The sequence below is a fragment of the Hylobates moloch genome, unplaced genomic scaffold (genome assembly GCF_009828535.3).
Source record: "Hylobates moloch isolate HMO894 unplaced genomic scaffold, HMol_V3 SCAFFOLD_3, whole genome shotgun sequence".
NCBI lineage: Eukaryota > Metazoa > Chordata > Mammalia > Primates > Hylobatidae > Hylobates > Hylobates moloch.
Genome location: NW_026652278.1, coordinates 120994662 through 121014798, shown reverse-complemented (window position 1 = coordinate 121014798; position 20137 = coordinate 120994662). Strand labels below are relative to the sequence as shown.

General features: G+C 36.0%; 1 protein-coding gene across 2 annotated transcripts in view; it reads right to left on the bottom strand.

Moving 5' to 3' along the window:
* The window catches only part of CUNH4orf33 (chromosome unknown C4orf33 homolog), a 28112-nt gene extending 8267 nt beyond the window's left edge, over positions 1–19845 (bottom strand). Inside the window, exons 1-7 of one of the 2 annotated variants that reach the window (XM_058436758.1) lie at positions 19792–19845; positions 13259–13448; positions 9029–9089; positions 5773–5824; positions 5459–5658; positions 4535–4603; positions 2191–3449 (exon numbers count right to left, since the gene is read on the bottom strand). In XM_058436758.1, the coding sequence (XP_058292741.1) occupies positions 3344–3449; positions 4535–4603; positions 5459–5658; positions 5773–5824; positions 9029–9089; positions 13259–13439 (669 nt within the window). In that variant the 5' untranslated portion in view covers positions 13440–13448; positions 19792–19845 and the 3' untranslated portion in view covers positions 2191–3343. Of the gene's footprint in view, positions 1–2190; positions 3450–4534; positions 4604–5458; positions 5659–5772; positions 5825–9028; positions 9090–13258; positions 13449–19791 lie in introns of those variants that run through there. The other variant, XM_058436760.1, reaches the window with a different exon arrangement.
* Positions 19846–20137: the final 292 nt, after the last annotated feature.

Here is a 20137-nt window from a genome sequence, read left to right as displayed (position 1 = left end):
AGTGGAACAAGTTATGTGGCTCCTGTAACTGATTTCAAGTCTAGAATTGATAGTTATCATCTCTCTCTTCCATCACAAATTCTGTATTTCTCTCACATTTGGCCAAGCTCTTCAGTAGGTTCAAGTAGTTTGAATGGTGAGGTGACCTAGACCTTCATCCTCAAAGGGTCAGAGTCCTTAGTTGCTTTACCTTGTCAGGCTGTGGTTGCTACAGTTGCCCATTTAAGGTTATCACTTGACATTGAAGCACCAAAGGATGCCTCAATGAATCCCCTAGGAAGGACATACTCTATACTGCCTCCATTAATAGTTATAACTCTAGCTCTGCATGGCAGCCAGGATCAATATCTCTTCTAACATCATGCTTCTATTTGCCTGCTGAACAGTTGACACAAAGAGTCATTATGACTAGATGGCTTTCATAGCTTCAGGTACCTCAGCTGCACCTCAAACCAGTCTACCACTCCATGAAAGTTTTAATAACTGTGAAGTTACTTATAGCAGAGTCATTACCACTAACAATGGGGTCCTTGTCACCAAATGCCCTGTGATACAATTCTAGATTCCCATCCTGATGAACTGCTTTCTAGGGCTACTTTAGGTAATCGCTGACTTAACCTGGGTTCCCCATAAAGCAAACATAGGGCAATAACTTCCAAAAAGGCTGACTGTAGTTAAGTAATTCCAAAATAGAAAATTATGGAAATGAAGGAAAGATAATGCAAAAGTGTGTTACTAGTTGGCCACTGTTGTGGGTAACCAGGGTGGGATCCTTTTAAGAGAACTTCTGAGGAGCTGTGTGGAAGGGACCATAGAACTGTTAAACTGATGGATGTAACAGAGAAGTATTTATCCATCAACTCCCACCCTCCTTGGTCAAGAGGTGCCCCATTGGGTGTTTTAGTCCCTTCACACATCCAGGGTAGTTCATGTGTGAGAATGGCTAAATGGGTGCCTGCAAGTGTTCCACACAGCAGAGGAAACAGAGAAGCCCTAGGGGCAGGAAGTAAGACATACACAGTACAGCTGAGGCAACTGGCCAGTCAGTTCACTGTATGCAACTGATTGCTGGAGTAAAAAGTTAGGCTGAGAGGATAGGAGGTGGGTCAGAAGAGCTATCTAGGACACAGTGAAATAAATGCTCTAATAAAGCAATGTGTAAAATACTATGGAAACTTACATGGAAGAGACAATCCTTAAGCTTTGAGGCATGAGAAAAGGGCTGATGGCTTACTGTAGTTGCTTTATCCACTTGCTACCCTTTCTGTTTCAATATCAGATTAATTATGCTCATTATCTTCTGTCCCCCAGAAGCCTAACATTTAAAAAAGGAGCAAAAGGAGAGAAAGGAGGAGGAGAAATTAAATTTTTTTTTCCTGTGGCAAAAACCTTTTTAACGTTTAAAAAAAGTAGTTTGGAGCCAAAAATAAAAAGCATATATTTCCCTTCAGACTGTGACTTACACTTTCCTGGAGCTGGGAAAAAGCATGAGAACGCACCTGAATAAATATGCACACTGTGTAATCTATTTAGGTGGTGAGAAGAGAGAATCTGCTTGACACTGCAGTGAACAATTTAAATCACAGCAAAGAAATGCATTTATGCATATTTTAAACAAAAGGATGATTATTCTTTCATGGTCCTGAAGTTGAAAAACAAATTTGAAATGGCTATTACAAACACCTACTCTCAAATAAAAGTTTCTTGGATACAAGTTTCTAGGATATATCATTTGTACGTGACTAATGGACAAGCTTTCCGAAATTCTGTAGTTGATATGCATGTTCCTTTCAAAAGAAAATGTTTATATAATGTATTTTTGCTTGCTTGGTATTGGAAGAAAAGGAAATGTCTTATCTAGATGAAAGAAAGTTAAGAGATGTTTAAAAAACATCTAAACAAATTTTAAAAAGATACACATTAGGTTTGAGAAAGCTCACAAGCTGCAACATTCAAATTCAGTATTTTATATTGTTGTGATTGTATCTATCGTATTTATGCTTCATTTTTATCCATATTATAAATAGTTATGATTTATATCTGAAACTGTGATTCATAGTGTTTGATTCACTTCTAAAATCAAGATACTCTAAAATATATCTTATTTTTATTTTGATAGTTTTATATGCATTTATAAAATTATTCAGGTAATTTATAAATAAATCATTCTAGGTTATTTAAAATATGCCATTCCTATCCAAAACAGGCAGATCGTTTCTATATCAAATTAATTAGTTGCTATTGTCAGTTTTAAGAATAATTTCTCAATTTATCTAAGATGCCTAACACTGCCACCATGATGTGTAGTCAGGATACTTATAATACCTTTTGTAAAAGTCAGCCTTACGCCAGCTCTCTTTTTAGACAGAGAACATATATAAGAAATGAGTAAGTTGATAAGCCACATTTAACCAGCACTAGTGATTGTTCAATGGAAACATATAAACTCAATGTAAACTTGAAGTTAATTCCATTTAATTTACAGCTTATTTTATAATAGTATTTTATTAAGGAATTAATTTACATATACTAAAATCACAAATCTAAACATGAGGAATGTTGACAAATGTATGCAGCTACATAACCATCATCCAGATCAAAATACAAAACATTTCAATCACCCCAGAAAATTTCCTCAGGCCCCTTTTCCATTCAATTTGAATTCCCCGCCCTCACTCTAAGCAGCCACTGTTCTGGTATCTATCATCAAATGCTAGTTTTGCCTGGAAGTGGCTTTAATATAAAAGTAATTAGATAGTATGTTATGTCTGGCTTGTTTTGCTCAACTTAATGTTTTTGAGATTCATACAGGTTGTTGCATATATCAGCAGTCCTTTTTTAAATGAAGAGTATTCCACTGACTATATTGCAGTTTGTCTATCCATTTTCCTATGGATGGAAATTTGACTGTTTACAATTTTGTGCTATTATGAATAAAGCTGCTATGAGCAGTCATTTTTCTGAGGTATATATCTAGGAATGAAATGGCTGAATCATAAGATAGTGCAGGACAGTGCTCTAGGTGTCCTTGGACAAACTCAACTGTCCCCTCTTTCTCACTTGTACTTCTCAAGAATAACTGTACTGTGTGCTGGGAATGTAACATCCTGGACTAAGTGACTCTGAGAAACACTGTGACTTTACAGATGAAATAATCTACAAAGAATCATATATTTTCTTGTTAATCATATACAATTTGCCACAGATACTATATTTTCAGTGACTTCTATGAAAATGTTTGTTGTTGAAATGTATGCATGACATCTTAAAAAAATTGATATTTATTTTTTGTTTATCTTAAAAGGTATAGAGAAAAAATGATTGGTATGGTTATCTATTACTCCTATATATCACATTTCTCTATTAGCCACAGGTCTGATTCCGGTTGTTTCCATTCTTTTCCAAGCAGTGTGTTAAAATTGAAAGGCTTGAAGTATTCTAGGCGATGGCTAAAAGCAAAGAAAAAGAAGGTGGGAATTGAAATGAATTATGCATTTGTGAAATAGTTGTCCTGAAGGGCTATTTATTTTGTCACATCTGTAATACGACAACATTCTATTTTAAGCAATACTAAAGGTAAGATATATTTTATATGTAGTTTTCTCACTCTAGCTATCAAACACTCAGCTCTGAAAACATTCACCTGCATCTCAAAGCACTCTTCTTCCAATTCTGCAAATAGCTCCCTCACAGCTGAAGGGAGAAATCAGTTCTCAAAACATGACTCATTCCATCCAGCTTTAAACAAATCATATCATGCTCTTGCATATGTTTTTATATTCAAACTTTGATATAATTTATATCAGTCATATAAGCAATTGTTTTAAAAAGTTTCAGTTCCATAGATAAAATAGACTTCTTAATTCCCTTCTCTGCCGAAGCAAGAGAGGTTAATGTAAAAGAGTATTAATCCCAGTTCTTTTCTTTCAAGGAAAACCAGTTAACTACATTAAGAAGCTTTCTCTTGTGGCTTAATGAGGAGAGAAAGGCTTAGCTAACATGCTGCAGTGGAGCCCCACTCTAGGAAGTCACTCTGCCTTGGCTCTGTCCTGGCCAATGTATAATCGTACTTCCACCTAAGATAAGCTTCCAAATAATGTATGAATGAAGAGCCTAAATACAGGAAGGTATTAGCTGATGAAGAGCCAGAGAGACATGACGTCTTGATATGAGGACCTTGAGTCAGTTGCAACTACATGTTTGTCTCATTCTGCCCACCTGGCCAGGATAAGTCAGTTTTTGAGTCACAATTGTCAATCCCAGAATAAGAGATTAAGGAAAAAACAGTAAAGGATAAGAAGAAGGAAGGGGAAAAAAAGACTAGGTAAAAGCTATGTCAGGACTGGGGAGAAAGGCAAAGGGAAAAGGGGAAAAAATATCAAGCAAAATAAAGAAATATGCTAGAAGTGATAAAGACCAGCATAAAGTAAGAGCATGACAGGAAGGAGAAGGCAAACAGGGAGAGGAAGGACAATGCAGCACATTCCACAGGTTAAAAGGCAGGAATGTCCATCTACCATAGTGCAATGCTCACTAGGATGTCTCTGTTAGGTTCTTCCAAATGCCCAGACTCACGCGACTACCGTGGCCATAGTGAGTATACCTAGAGAGATACAGAGCAGCAATCACAGCTTGCCCCAGGACAGCATCTGGCTTTCCTCCCTAAAGGAGTAGTCCTTGCAGAAGTCCATGAAGCATTCATAAGGCTAGCCAGCAGCTTTAGTCCGCCTATGTGAGAGCTACAGGTGCAAGGAAACAAGACTCAAATTGAGAAAGCATAGCAGATACCTTGGCTCAAATGCCTGCTGCCCCATGAGAGCAGTATCTCTTGGAATAACTCCAAAGCCATAGTTTCCAGGGTTCCCACAGGGAAGATGACTGTTACAGGGGAATCCCAAAGCTACGCTGTCTCCATCATATATTTATAGTTCATCCAAAATTATTCTCAGTCCAGATGTAATTTACCACTTAAGGGTCATTTTTATCACAAGCAATGTTGCCTAGAAACATAGTTGATATTTTTATCCTTATGAGGTTACCAGAAGAGGAGAACTACAGAGATAACTGAAGATTAGATTTCCTTGTAACACTGGACCGTTTGTTCACACCAGGAAACACTGATGCCTCTGGCCCTTTAGCTCTGAAAGAAATTTTAAATGAATTTGCGACCATACTTCTATACCAGCTGTTGCAACATTTACTTTTCTCACATGCAAACAACACTTTTCTCATACCACTATGGAAAAATAAGTGCTCTACTGACAGTAGTGAGAGAGATTATGTCAGTCCAAAGTTTACCAAGTATTTTCTGAGGACCATCAGTGAACATTGGACTCTACTAGGTACTTGTGCACATATGTCGTCTTCTTTGATCAAAAGTGTTACTTTGGCTCCATTAAGAATTAATTTCGAAAAAACTCGTATATTTGGAACATATCTTCATTTATTTTCTACTTACAAATCAGGTTTTTGTCCTTGTTGCAGTTCATGCTGAGGTACAGGGTAAAGAGCTTCATAACTTCGTTGATCTTCTGATCCATGAATTGCAAATGAATTGAATTTTGTCACATTTGGTGGAAAATAACTCCAAGGGAGATAAGCTTTGCCTTCCCATTTTGTCTCTCCTCTGGACACTCTGAATGATAAAGGAAGTTCTTGCTACAGAAACAACATGTGAAACACAAAAGATAAAATTGGGCTTACACTTTTAACATAGAAATATGTGTATTACTGTGTACGGAATGACTTTGCCTCCTATTTTTATTTACTTACTTTCCACACATTTCTTCTTCCAGAAAGTAAAAGCACTAAATGCTGTCCGTGGCTGTCAAAATTAAGATTCCTCATGAGTGTTTGAAAAACATAAATGTTATTTTCTTCACTATCCTTTATACATGGAATGTGTGTGCTTGCAACTAAATTTCCAAATAATTAAAAGATGCAGGCTGAGCATGGTGGCTTACGTCTGTAACCCAGCACTTTGGGAGGCCAAGGCGGGCGGATCATGAGGTCAGAAGATCAAGACCATCCTGGCCAACATGGTGAAACTCCATCTCTACAAAAATACAAAAAAAAAATTATCCGGGCATGGTGGCGTGTGCCTGTAGTCCCAGCAACTTGGGAGGCTGAGGCAGGGGAATCGCTTGAACCCGGGAGGTGGAGGTTGCAGCGAGCCAAGATAGCACCACTGTACTCCAGCATGGCAACAGAGCGAGACTCTGTCTCAAAAAAAAAGATGCAATATTAATATGAGATAATTATAGGGCGAGCCAGTGTGTTCAGTTGCTTAGAAATGACATCTTTGGGTTTACCGCTCTTCAGACAACTGCCACCAAATGCATAAAGTTTCATGTTTAGGTTGCTTTTTATATTCTCTAAAGAAACAATTATATAAAACATTTGGTTAGATGATACAAAGTATGAAAAAAGGTCAGAGAGATACCATGTTATTTGGAGTTTTTTATAAAACGAGTTTCAAAAACTACAGCAAGCAACAATTTCCAAGTCTGAATTCAACAACATTAATAAAGGTTATTTCTGTAAGAAAACTATCTGGTAGCTCATTAGGAAAATAAAAAATGCAAAACATAGACAGTCTACAACTAGTCAACAGGCTAAAGATTTTAATCTTTGTCTATTTTTTTCACACACTGTCCTCAACCTGTCTGCCTCTTGTGTTTTCCTGCTTTCTACCATTCGTTCAGCATCATGTTTTCAAAAAGGAACACAGTATATTTTCAAAGAGAAATTCTAATAACAGTGTACAATTGGTACTAGCCAGGTCATTAAGAACCAAAGGATTTCATGTATTTGCGTGAAGCAAATTCACTAACTCTAGAAAAACCTATATATTAAAACATTTCTATACAGGTACTCTTTTGAGAGCTTTTCAGGGAGGATTTCCTTCAGTAAACTAACAGAAGCCAAGTATTCTTTTCCATTTAAAAGTCTTCTGATTATTTTTATTGTTATTATACAGCCTTAGGAGTACATCCTAGGAGTAAAAATTCTTGCAAATAAAAAAGATTCTTCCTGTTGCTTTCTTAGAGGTTAATAAGCTGTTACAGGAAATGATTGCCTGAAGCAAAATTATGATTCTTGATTATTAACTATCCTGATACATAAGAAACCAAACTACTCTGTGAATTTTTTTAACCTTTAAAATCTATTAATTTTATACACAATGATTACTGTGTAATTTCTTAACAAAAGATAATCTAATTATTCTATTCATCTAGTGTTGTCATCACTTTATGAAAATGAACCAATATTATCATCTAATAAAATTAAAACTAAGGGCAAAACTTTAGGATATCCAAGTTCTTTACTGTTCTCTAGACAAATTATGAATGTTTGCCTTAGTTTTCTCACATGCAGGGTAAAAATAAGCACACAATAGTTGAAATTTTGTTACTTCTCATGGCGGTTTATGAGAATTAATCATATTTTTCAATAACAAATTTTGGCACGTTAGTTGAAATGTAACACACAAAGGTATATGATTATTCTTCTTAAAAAACATAATGCAAACAGCTACACTTTTCTACATTAGATTTAGCTGAATATCAAAATAAAAGAAAATAAAAGAATATCTACAAATCTCATTTAAATCAATTGTTTGGAGCTCTCTGTCCAGCTTACAAAAGGAGCAATGGCTTCTGAATGTTAGGTACTGAGAGGCATTTAAACGGCATTTCAAATGAATAACTGCAATATAAAGAAATATTTCATTATTAAATACTTTATTAATTTTAAATGTGCTATAATTTAGATAATAGGTGTACATCTACAGGAAAAAAGAAATAGTTTGCCAACTAGGTAAACAGGATTCCCAAGAGACAGTTAAACCTGAACAAAGAGAGTCCAAGGTTAATATTTTTTTTTTTGAGACGGATCTCGTCCCAGGCTGGATCAGGGCCGACTCGGTCACTGCAACTCCCTCCGGTTCACCCATTCTCTGCCCCACCTCTCAAACTGGACTACAGGCCCCCCACCACCCGGCAATTTTTGTATTTTGCAGAGAGGGTTTCACCGATCTGACTCTGATCCTCCAGCCATGTGGAACTGTAAGTCCAACTCAACCTCTTTTTCTTCCCAGTCTCAGGAATGACTTTATCAGCAGCATGAAAATAGACTAATGAGGCCGGGCACGGTGGCTCATGCTTGTAATCCCAGCACTTTGGGAGGCCGAGGCGGGCGGATCACGAGGTCAGGAGATCGAGACCACGGTGAAACCCCGTCTCTACTAAAAATACAAAAAATTAGCCGGGCGTGGTGGCGGGCGCCTGTAGTCCCAGCTACTCGGAGAGGCTGAGGCAGGAGAATGGCGTGAACCCGGGAGGCGGAGCTTGCAGTGAGCCGAGATCGCGCCACTGCACTCCAGCCTGGGTGACAGAGCGAGACTCCGTCTCAAAAAAAAAAAAAAATTTTTAATGAGTCTAAGAAAATCTATATGTGATTTAGTTTTTAACCCTGGCGCTGAATGCAAAAGTGACACAGCATATACTTAATAAATGCATGATGAATAAAGAATGGAATACATGAATACATAATTATGTAATACACAAAATTAAAGTTTCATCTAGTCATTTAAAAATCCCCTAAAAGAAACATTTTTATAAGCTAGCTCAATTAATTATATCCATAGCTCTCCTTTTATTTCTGAATAGCTATATATAATAATGCAAATTTATTGAGTAAATAATGAGAAAGTTTTTGTTTTATAATGAGTTTTCATTTTAAAAAAATTATCTTCAAATTTATTAGAAAAATCTACATTACTGAACTGAAAATATTGACATAGGATTTTCAAACATTTAGAATATGAGTATATTCTAAACATACATTCTAAATATGTGCTCTGTACTTGAAACTAAGAAATATATAAAAGTATATCATTCAAACAAATTCAGAGTGCCATTCTTACTAGTCAACTGGAATTAATGAGCTTTTACTATATCATTTATAACTAGAAAATAATACGTTCAAATTATGTAGTAATAAGTAAGAAAAAACATTTTATACTTACGGACTAAGTTCAACTTCTAAATATTGCTCAGTTATATCATTCAAGAAAAATGCTTCCACAACTTTTGAAAACAGAGATATAACATACTGAGATATGTAATACTGCTTTCCAACAATAAATAATTTGTTTATTCCTTTAGAATATAAAATGAATTAACTATTCTTAATTATAATACTATCCCCAATAGGAAAAAGAGCAAAGAAAATAGACATTGCCTGGAAGAAGAAATATATAGGAAATAAATCAACAATTTTCTCACATATCAGATTGCCACATATTGAAAAGATTAATTAAAACTAGTGCTGGTCAGGTTGTAAAGAAATTAACATTATTACATAAACTTTGAGCCAGTTATCTTCTTCTAGGAATTTATCCTAAGAAAATAATCTGACAACTGGGAAAAAAATTAAGTATAATGCTATTCATTAGAGTACTGTTCAAAAATTAGAAATGATCTAAATGATTATCTCCTATTACATAAGATTATCTCTTATTCTCTAAATAAATCTCCTATTATACAGGAGAACTGTTAAGTAAATTATGGAATTCATGTATTCCATGCAATGGAATACAATGCAGCTATTAAAATCAAAGACACCATTAAATATTTGTTGATATAGGAAGATATCCATGACATTCGATAAGTCAGCTGCAGAATAGCAACCAAAATGTGCGTGACATTAAAATTGCATATGTGTCTATGTCTAGATGTCTGCAAAATGTGCACAAAAATGTTAATTACTGCATATCTGTGATTGCAGGAATTTAGGTAGGTCATCTTTCTTTTCTTTTTTATAATTTCTGGAAATTTCTGAATATTGCTATTTTTAAAATTGTTTAATTTTGAACATATATACATCTTTCTTGTAAATAATTAAAACAATATATATATGAAGTAAAAAGTCAAAGTCCTTTTCCTCCCCTTTGGTCTAAAACCTGCCAGACCTTTTCTGTGCTTCTACATACTATTTTAATGACTGAATAGTATTATTTTATAGAATATTATAACTTACTTAATCCTTTATGGATAGACATTTAGGTTGTTTCCAATTTTCCATGTGTTATTTTTATAATAAAATAGCTAAAACATAGATATAGTTCTGCCAGCAATTCAGAGAATCTTATTGTCCCTTTTTAAATCTTTTATCTAGACAAATTAGAATGTCTACTGTGATAGTTAATTGTATCTGTCACATTAACTAGGCCATGGTATCCAGATATGTTGAAACATATTATTCTAGTTGTTTCTGTGAAGCCATTTTTTAAAGATGAGATTAACATTTAAATCAGTAGACTTTTAGTAGAGCAGGTTTCCCTCTATAATGTGGCTGGGGCTTATCCAATCAGTTTAAAGCCTTCACAGAAAAAAAGACTGACCTCCCCCAAGAGAGGAATTCTGCCAACAGACAGCCTTCAGATTTGAACTGCCACATTAACTCTCCAGCTGGCAGACTGAAGACCCAGGGAAGAGTGGACTCTCCAGCCAGTTGACTGAAGACCTAGAGAAGAGTGGACTTGCTAGCTGCCACAATTGTGTGAGCTCATTTCTTAAAATAGATCTGTCTCTCTCCATATATATAAAATAGATAGATACATACATACACACACATACTGTCTCTCACTATACATGTATGTGTGTATATCTCTCTCTCTCTCTCACACACACACACTCAGATGCACATATATATCTTCTGCTTTCTACTACTATACATGTATGTGTGTATATCTCTCTCTCTCACACACACACTCAGATGCACATATATATCTTCTGCTTTCTACTTTCCATCATTACCTTACAAATACTTTTGGAGCTTATCTGTATTAAAACACTATTATCAGATTCTAGAAATACCTTTATTAGCTTACAATCTACTCAGATATAAAGTGGAAAATTTTAATAAAAGTTCCAAAATGGAGGATGCATGCATTGCTACAGGAAAAAAAGAAAACAGATGTTTAGCTCAAAAAAATGGTTTAGTGAAGGATTCCTGGAGAAGTTGCTATTTAAGCTCTGTCTTGAAAGATGATTTGGAACTAGGTGAAGAATGATAGAAACAGCATTCTAGGGCAAGACAACAGTAAAATCAAGGGTACACAATTAGGAGATATTGTAGCTTATTGAAAGAACTATGAACAGTTCAGTCTTACCAGGCAAACCTTTCAATGTAGGAGGAGTTGGTGGTGCTCCAGAGAATAAGGGGCCAGGTCATGGAAAGTCTTATATAGAGATCATATTAAGAAGGACAAAACTTACCTTGAGAGGAAAAGGATCCTGAGAAGGTTTTTAGGTAGCTGAAGGATGAGTTTAAATTTTCATTTTAGATATAGCACTCTGGCTCCTAAGTGAAGAATGGGCTTAAGGGCTAAAAGACTATTTAGAAGGCTCTGCCCTAACCAAGGTAAAAGATGATGAAAGCCTAACTTTTGGCAAGGATAGTGGGAATGAAGAGGAGATACTGAGTTAGAGGAATATTTAGGAGGCAAAACTGATGGGACTTAGTAAATAAATCCAAATAACGGAGAGTGTCAAAGAAGGATATCTTAGAGGCCGGGCGCGGTGGCTCACGCTTGTAATCCCAGCACTTTGGGAGGCCGAGGCGGGCGGATCACGAGGTCAGGAGATCGAGACCACGGTGAAACCCCGTCTCTACTAAAAAATACAAAAAATTAGCCGGGCGCGGTGGCGGGCGCCTGTAGTCCCAGCTACTCGGAGGCTGAGGCAGGAGAATGGCGTGAACCCGGGAGGCGGAGCTTGCAGTGAGCCGAGATTGCGCCACTGCACTCCAGCCTGGGTGACAGAGCGAGACTCTGTCTCAAAAAAAAAAAAAAAAAAAAAAAAAAAAAAAAAAAAAAGAAGGATATCTTAGAAAGATCTCACAACTTTTTAGATTTGGTGATTTAATGCATTGTTAGTACCATTTATTGATATTGGGCAAAGGTAAAGAATTGGTTTATGAAAGAAGTAGGTGAGTTGAGGTTAGAATTTGTTGAGTTTCATGTCTGTAGTGCCTCTAGCAGGTAAGTCACATTAGTGTGTATTCCATTAGGAAGATGATATATACCAGTTTTGTATCAATAAAAGACAATATATGTTTAACATATGACAAATTAACACTGACAAAATGTGTGCTTACAAATGGCATAAACTAGACATATTGACTAGAAGATTCATCGAAATCTTCTTTGAAGAAATGGGACATGAATTAGATCTTGAACTATGCATTAGAGGCAGGGGGAATAGAATGAGAAGGTACATAGGTTAAGAGCTTTTGGTTAAATATGGTGGCCCAATTCATAAGTATGCTGAAAGCTTAAAGGAAGGGTTTGAACTTCATCCTAGGGATAGTAATGATTTATCATCTGGGAAATGGCATTATGAAGAGTATTTCAGAAAGATGAATCTGATAGCTTAATTAGGATACAGTAGAAGGAGATCATAGAGCAAACCTGCAACTGTAATTTTATGTCATGTCTTAATTTGATATGTGAGATGAGCTGCCAGTATAAAGTAAAAACTACATTTCGTATTGAGGTTGATAGTGTTTCTACAATAAGTAAAACACTCCAGATCTTCCATAAAGAAGATTTATAAGGTTAGAGTGGTAATTTAAAGACACTTAAATACAAAACAGGAATCCTGAACTCTTCTCAGCATAGGTAACAGAAATAAAGGAAGAAAATAAGGCAGTAATAAAAAAATCTGGATTTGTGGCCAGGCGAGGTGGCTCACGCCTGTAATCCCAGCACTTTGGGAGGCCGAGGTGGGCGGATCACGAGGTCAGCAGATCAAGACCATCCTGGCTAACACAGTGAAACCCCGTCTCTACTAAAAATACAAAAAATTAGCCGGGCGTGGTGGCAGGCGCCTGTAGTCCCAGATCCTCGGGAGGCTGAGGCAGGATAATGGCACGAACCCCGGGAAGCAGACCTTGCAGTGAGCCGAGATTGTGCCACTGCACTCCAACCTGGGCAACGAGCGAAGCTCCATCTCAAAAAAAAAAAAAATCTGGATTTGTAATTGCCATTTTTTAACTGTTTTTGTTATATAGTTAAAGTCACATAGGTAATGGAGAAAAAGTCAGAACGAGAGATTGGTAGGAAATATCAGAAACTGTACATGTCAATTGCTCAGAAGCACTTACTTCCCAACAGCAAGATAAAATAATAGTTCTGTGAGAGGTTATTATAAGAAGATTTATGTTTGCAATAAAATACAGTACTTCCACTTACCTTCACAATCCCACAGTTCATTGAAAGGTTTTCCTGGTTCTCCAAGTGGGGCTGGAGGATCGTTGAAAAATGGAGCACTAATGTCCATCATCACTCCTCTGTCACCTGGATTCAGCCTGATAAATACTGGCTCGTGCTTCACTGGAAAACCATCCCAAGTGTGTTCAATTTTAAAATCCATCTGAAGACTCTAAAAGAAAATATGTCAAAACAAACTCTTTAACAATATACACGTTTTCTTTAGTTGGAAATGAAATGAAAATTTCAATGCCAAACAGCAGACGGGAGTCAAAAGGCTATCTTGTGTTGTGCCAAAGCACAGACTCTGAGTTCTAGTCTAAAATAGGTAACTAGTTCCTAGAGGTTTTAAAACTTCTAGATTTAACACTTTTTTATTTAACTTTGTTTTTAATTGCTGCCATAGAAACACTATCAATCTCAACATGAAAAGTGATAAAAGTGTTAAAAGTCTAGATTTGGCTCTAGTGCTGTTGTAAACAGTGCATCAAAATCATTTTTTTAATTGTAATTAAGTCTACTGCAAAAATTGTTAACATACTTAACTGTAACTATAAGCACCATGGGTTCTTATGTCATCCTTTGTCTTTTATTTATTGTAAAGTGTGCAGGTGTCTCAGTTACTGGATCCTCTGGGAATCAAGATCTTTATAATAAAATTCAATTTAGTTAAAAAAAATCTCCATAAATCAGTAGAAGCAGTACTGTTAACACCTGTTCTTTTGGCCAAAATCCTTTTCTTCATGGGGGTTGGTGATGGGGAGTTCCAATCATTTAAAAGTTAGTAGAGTTGAATTTTGCCTTCCTTTGTCCCAGCATATACACTTTCAGTTTTAATATTTTAACGTTAAATGACTGCTTGCTTGGTTAATTACCTCTCTCCAACTGAAAAATGGGAACAGAATCTGCAATCATTTAAACTTTGAAATAGACTAAGTACCTACAAAAAAGCAGTTTTTGCATTTTAAATTAGCGTTCTAAGTATTCAATAGAAGGCCATAGTATTGTAATGCGTTGATAAAAATCACATTTTTGAATACTATGGATTGGGCATTTTCTAAACATTGTCTCATTTAATTGCACTACAAACTTGCAGAGAAACTATTACTGTCCTCATTACAAATGGAACAGATTTGTCCAAGGTCACGTGACTACTATATCTAGAAATTAAACCAATGTCAACAATGTTTTCCCAGATGAAGACGTTTCAGGAATCTGCAAGGAGGTGAAAATTTTATTTTAGGAGTCGTGGACCCCCCAAATTATACTAGATCCTATGTTTTAACCAAAAGATAATCTCACTTAGTACCTGATAACTTTTCCAAACTGTAACTTCTTTTATCTGAAATCTTTGAATGCATTCCTTTGCTTCATAAGTTATTTACAGTCTTTTACTGTAACTAATGAAGTTACTAAATTTGGAATAAATTTAATTCAGTGAATATGTATTGAAAACCTACTACGAGCTAAGCAGTGGGAGATCCAAATGTACAAGCTCTGTGTAATATAAGAAATCCAAGACCTCTAAAAACCTTTTCCTAAAGCATATAGCTTTTACCAATTTTCACTATATGCTCACAAATTTTACTAGATAATCTCTAAAATTAAACAATTTTGGTATTATAACCCATTTGTAGACAGATCTTAAATAGCATGTCAGAAGAAATGTTCAGCAACTCATATTCTTCATTATTGATAGAAGCTCAATGAGTGATAAGACTGTATAAATTGATTCTGATTTAAGTGGATTGTATGGAATAAAATAATAATAAATTTATTTTCTTTAGTTGAAACATCAAGGCACATTCTACAAAAAAATGCATAATCTTCTACCCTAAATTTTGGTAGTAATAAGTATCCTCATGCAGCATATAGGAAGAAATAAGAATAAATCAGGACGTTAGAAATGCTGAATGACTGATTCTGACACCAATAGGCTGAGAGAAAATGCTATTCTCCTGATTTAGAGCTTGATAATTCTTGACAATTTTGGCAATATATACCTTAGCTACTAGGAAGTTCTGGTAGATTCACTTATTCTTCATACAACCATCAAATCCACAAAAATTCTGCATACATTAAAGAGATCCCTATCTTAATCAGTGGGTTTCCACTAGGGATTTATTAATTCCCAGCACATTCAGGCAATCAATTCTATGTCTAAATGGAATAAAACCATATCCAGTGATATCCAGTGATATGCTACTAAAAGCGGCCTATCATTTCCATGCACACATGGTGGGTCTCATGGTCAGAGTGAGGTAGACTTTATAGCAGGTGTGTCCAATCTTTTGGCTTCCCTGGACCACATTGGAAGAAGAAGAATGTGTGTCTTGGGCCACACATAAAATGCACTAACACTAACAATAGCTGATGAGCCAAAACAAAAAAAAAATCACAAGACAATCCATAATGTTTACGAATTTGTGTTGGGCTGCATTCTAAGCTGTCCTGGGCCACATGTAGCCCATAGGACCTTGAGTTGGACAATCTTGCATAGGTTTCAAATTACTTCAAAATGTAATTTTATCTGGAAGATAAGAAGTAAAAGATAAAAGCAAAATTATCATTGTTAAGAATTAGGTAGTGAGTACCTCAAACCTTTCTACTGGTTCCTTCTGCTTTCCCCGCCTAAGGTTTCTTTGAACATTATTTGAAAATTACTGCTAAAAAAGTGACTAGACTTCCACAAGTAGGGAATAGTGCATGGCTGATCAGTCCAAAGACAGAATAAAATTTTGGCTTTAATTGCATAAACAACGTTCGTTTGTTATTGCAATGACAAATTTGTTTGTTTTTTTAAAACTTTATATCGCTTAAAGAACATTGACGTCAATCTAAGTATGCATAATATTTATAAAAATTAACCTAAAAAGTATAGTCCGTCCTGCCCAGTAGTTAACAGTCTAGTTTAAAACTAACATAAGCTAGAGACAGATGATTCTCCTTCAGTAATCTTCTGAGATTTAACCCCTACAACCTTTCAATTTCTTTGTATTTGAACATGTGTTCATTAAGTAAAGACAACTGAATTGTCAATGTCCTTCACGTCTTGGGCTAGCACTCCCCTCCTGGTCATTCTCTATTAACCTGTACACTGCTCTATTCCTATTCTTACATGGCACTTACATGGCGTGACATATTTGTTTATTGACTCCCTGAACCCAGATAGAATGCCTATAAGTGATGGTTACTATTTATTTGTTGAGTGAATAATTTTTCTAGTCCCTGGATCTAACATTCTAGATTTTGTGCAGGAGAAACCTACTGTGTTCGTGGTATCATCATCTCATTTAACACTACATATCAGATCAATACAATGGCTAATAACAAAGATAATAAACCCAGAAATTCCCTTCAATTTAGTTTATCAAGCATTTATTAAGCACTCATCTTATTTCAGGTACCATACCAGATGCTGCGGAAATAATATATAATAAGTCTACAGGAGTTTGGAATGGTTCTCATGCAATTAATCAATGAGGTCCCCATTTCCATTATCAGTTGGTTCATTTTGCAGTCCAATTTAATTCAGTGGGATCCTTATACCAAAGTAAGTTTTACATGAATCAAAGATTTAAACATAAAATCAAAATCATATAAAAACAAGAAATAAAAAGAGAGTTAAATAAAATCTTATAGTAGTAAGGTAGGAGATGAGCTGGACTTGTTTTCTGAGCACCAAGGCCCCACTGATTGAAACAGAATCTTATCAAAACAGATGCAGCAAAGAAACTGGCCACAACCAGCTAAAACCAAGATGGCAACAAAAGTGATCTCTAGTTGCCCTCACTGCTCATTACACATTAATTATAATGCAGTAGCATGCAAAAAGAAACTCCCAACAGTGGCATGACAGTTTACAAATGCCATGGCAACTCCTAGAAGTTACCTTATATGGTTTAAAAAAGGGAGGAACTCTCAGTTCTGGGAACCCTTCCTACTTTTCTGGAAAATGCATGAATAACCCACCCCTTATTTAGCATATAACCAGAGCATTGTCGTGTATACAGCTGGCCAACAATTCATGGGAGCTGCTGCTCCTACTCTGTCTATGGAGCAGCCATTTTCCTGTACTTTGTTGCTCTGATAAACTTGCTTTTGGTCGTGAATCCTTTCCTGCATGAAGCCAAGAACCCCTCCTGGGCTCAGCCCCAAATCTGGGCTTTCCCTGCATTAGTAGAGAAAACCTTTTAAAATACAAATAAAAACCCAAACATTTTACTACATAAATATAACAAAACTAACATGGATGCAGCTGGAGGCTATTATTCTAAGCAAATTAAGGAAAGTACAGAAAACCAAATACCACATATTTTCACTTATAAGTAGAAATTAAACATTAGGTACTCATGGACATAAAGATGGCAACAATAGACACTGGGGACTACTAGAGGGGGAAGGGAAGGAAGGGGCAAGGGTTGCAAAACTAACTACTGGGTACTATGCTCATACCCAGGTGATGGGATCATTCGTACCCCAAATCTCAGCATCATGCAATATAACCATGTGACAAACCTGCACATGTATCCCCCGGATCTAAAATAAAAGTTGAATTTTTTTAATAATAAATAAATAATAGTGAAAAAGCAAAAACCTCCTTCCCAAGTTCCCTTCACCCCAAAAGCCTATCATTAACAAAATCAAAAGACTGGGAAAAAGTATATGCAATTCATACTTGATACAAATAACTAATTTCTTTAATGCACAAAGAGCTCCTAGAAATCAATAAGGAAAAGACCAACATTCCAACAGAAAAGTGACCAAAAATTATGAACAGCCAGTTCACAAAGAGAAAATGCAAAATGTTCACTTATAATGACAGAAATGCAAACTAAAACCACAATAAATTACCATTTTTCACTTAGATTGGCAAGGATCAGAAAGTCTGATAACATGCTGTGTTAATGAGGGCATTGAGAAAAAAATCATATATTGCTAGTGAGGCATAATTGATACAGCCTCTGTGAAGAACAATACGTCAATATCTATTGAAATAAAAATGCAACTAACCTTTGACAAAAATAATTCTAGTTCTAGGAGTTACTATACCTGCACATATTCAAAATGACATAAGCGTTGAGGATATTTGTGGTAGCATTGTTCATAATAACAACATGTTGGAAGCAACTTAAATACCCATCAGTAGGGGACTGGTAAAAAAAATTATGCTATACCATACAATGAAACACTGTATAACTGCTAAAATGAATGAGGCAGCTCTAAATTAACATCTATGCTAAAATATGTTGTGAAGTGAAAAAAAGCAAGGTGCATTTATTTAATAAAAAGGAAGCTTATTTGCATATATGCTGTGAGTCATACACTATCTCAGGAAACATCCAAGAAATGAGTGGTAACGGTGGTTGCTTCCCTGAAGGGAATTATCTGCCTACAGATATGGGAAGGAGGAAGGCTTCCTTTCAACTTCATCACTTTTTAAAAACCTATCTGCATTTTATACTATGACAGACATGCATTACTATTTTAAGGTAACTGAATAGTTTAAAATTATTTTTTGGCCGGGCGCGGTGGCTCACGCCTGTAATTCCAGCACTTTGGGAGGCCAAGGCAAGCGGATCACAAGGTCAGGAGATTGAGACCATCCCGGCCAACATGGTGAAATCCTGTCTCTACTAAAAATACAAAAATTAGCTGGGCGTGGTGGCACGTGCCTGTAGTTCCAGCTACCAGCTACTCGGGAGGCTGATGCAGGAGAATCGCTTGAACCCGGAGGCGGAGGTTGCAGCGAGCCAAGATCGCTCCACTGCACTCCAGCCTGGCAACAGAGCAAGACTCCGTCTCAAAAAAAAAAATTAAGTCCAATTCAAGGCTGGGTCTCTTAAAAAGAGTATAGTGGCTGCCTCTTCTCCCCTTTATATTATATATGCTGAACGTTTCCGAAAAGTCATAATGCACATTATCAAGATGATTACTGTCCTGCAATGCAATTTTAAGTTTGGCCGTTTAGACTTTCTTAATACAATATTTATTGTTACTCTGTATGTTTCTTTTAACCTCTATTCTTCAAATTGCTCTTAAAACAAGTTAAAAAAATAAATTTTCAATTACTCTGATTGCTTTATCTTTACCTGGAAAGACCTCTAAAAGGAAACGAAGGAAGAGAAAGGAGACCGAACACTGCAGCATTAAGAACCCAGGAAAAGAAAAAATGTCCACAAAGTTTAAAAGAAATAAGTTATGGTAAAGGTGTTTTCTCAACCAAATGATCTGCAAGGAAAATTTCCAAATTCCTCTGCTCAACAAAAATTTCTTTAGTTTTTCTACAATAATGATTTCTTTTCAATTTCCATACCTCCCCGAGGCCCCGCCCATTTATCAGAGAAACGGAGAAAAGAGGAAGTCAGCCTGAAGGGGGGAGTACGCTCACTTAGCAGGAGACAGCTGAAAAGTAAAATACTTTTCAGTATTTTCCAGAGATCAAGCGAAAGACAAGACCTGGCGACGACGAAAGGAATGTCAGAGAGAAGAAGGAATAACTAGAGAACACAGACCACGAAGCTTTTCTCAAACACTGGCTTCCTCTTTTTAGCCGAGGTCACAGGAGAGGGCTCGGCTTTAGGCTCCACCCAGCTGCCTACACGTTCTGGGGGAGGGGCTTAGAACACTAAAGCTGAGACGCTTGATTTTTCTAGGAAAGAAAGATGTTGAAGGGCCACACATGAACAACTGAAGACTTCTAATCGTTCTACTAAAGTTTGAGTGGTTTCCTAGAAGAAGGAATGGTGATTTAGAAATATAAATACTGTGCAATAATTTGAAAATCAACTGTAAATCATTAAGATTACAATATAACATATACAGAAGTATTTCATTTAATACAACTAAAGGCTAACTGGC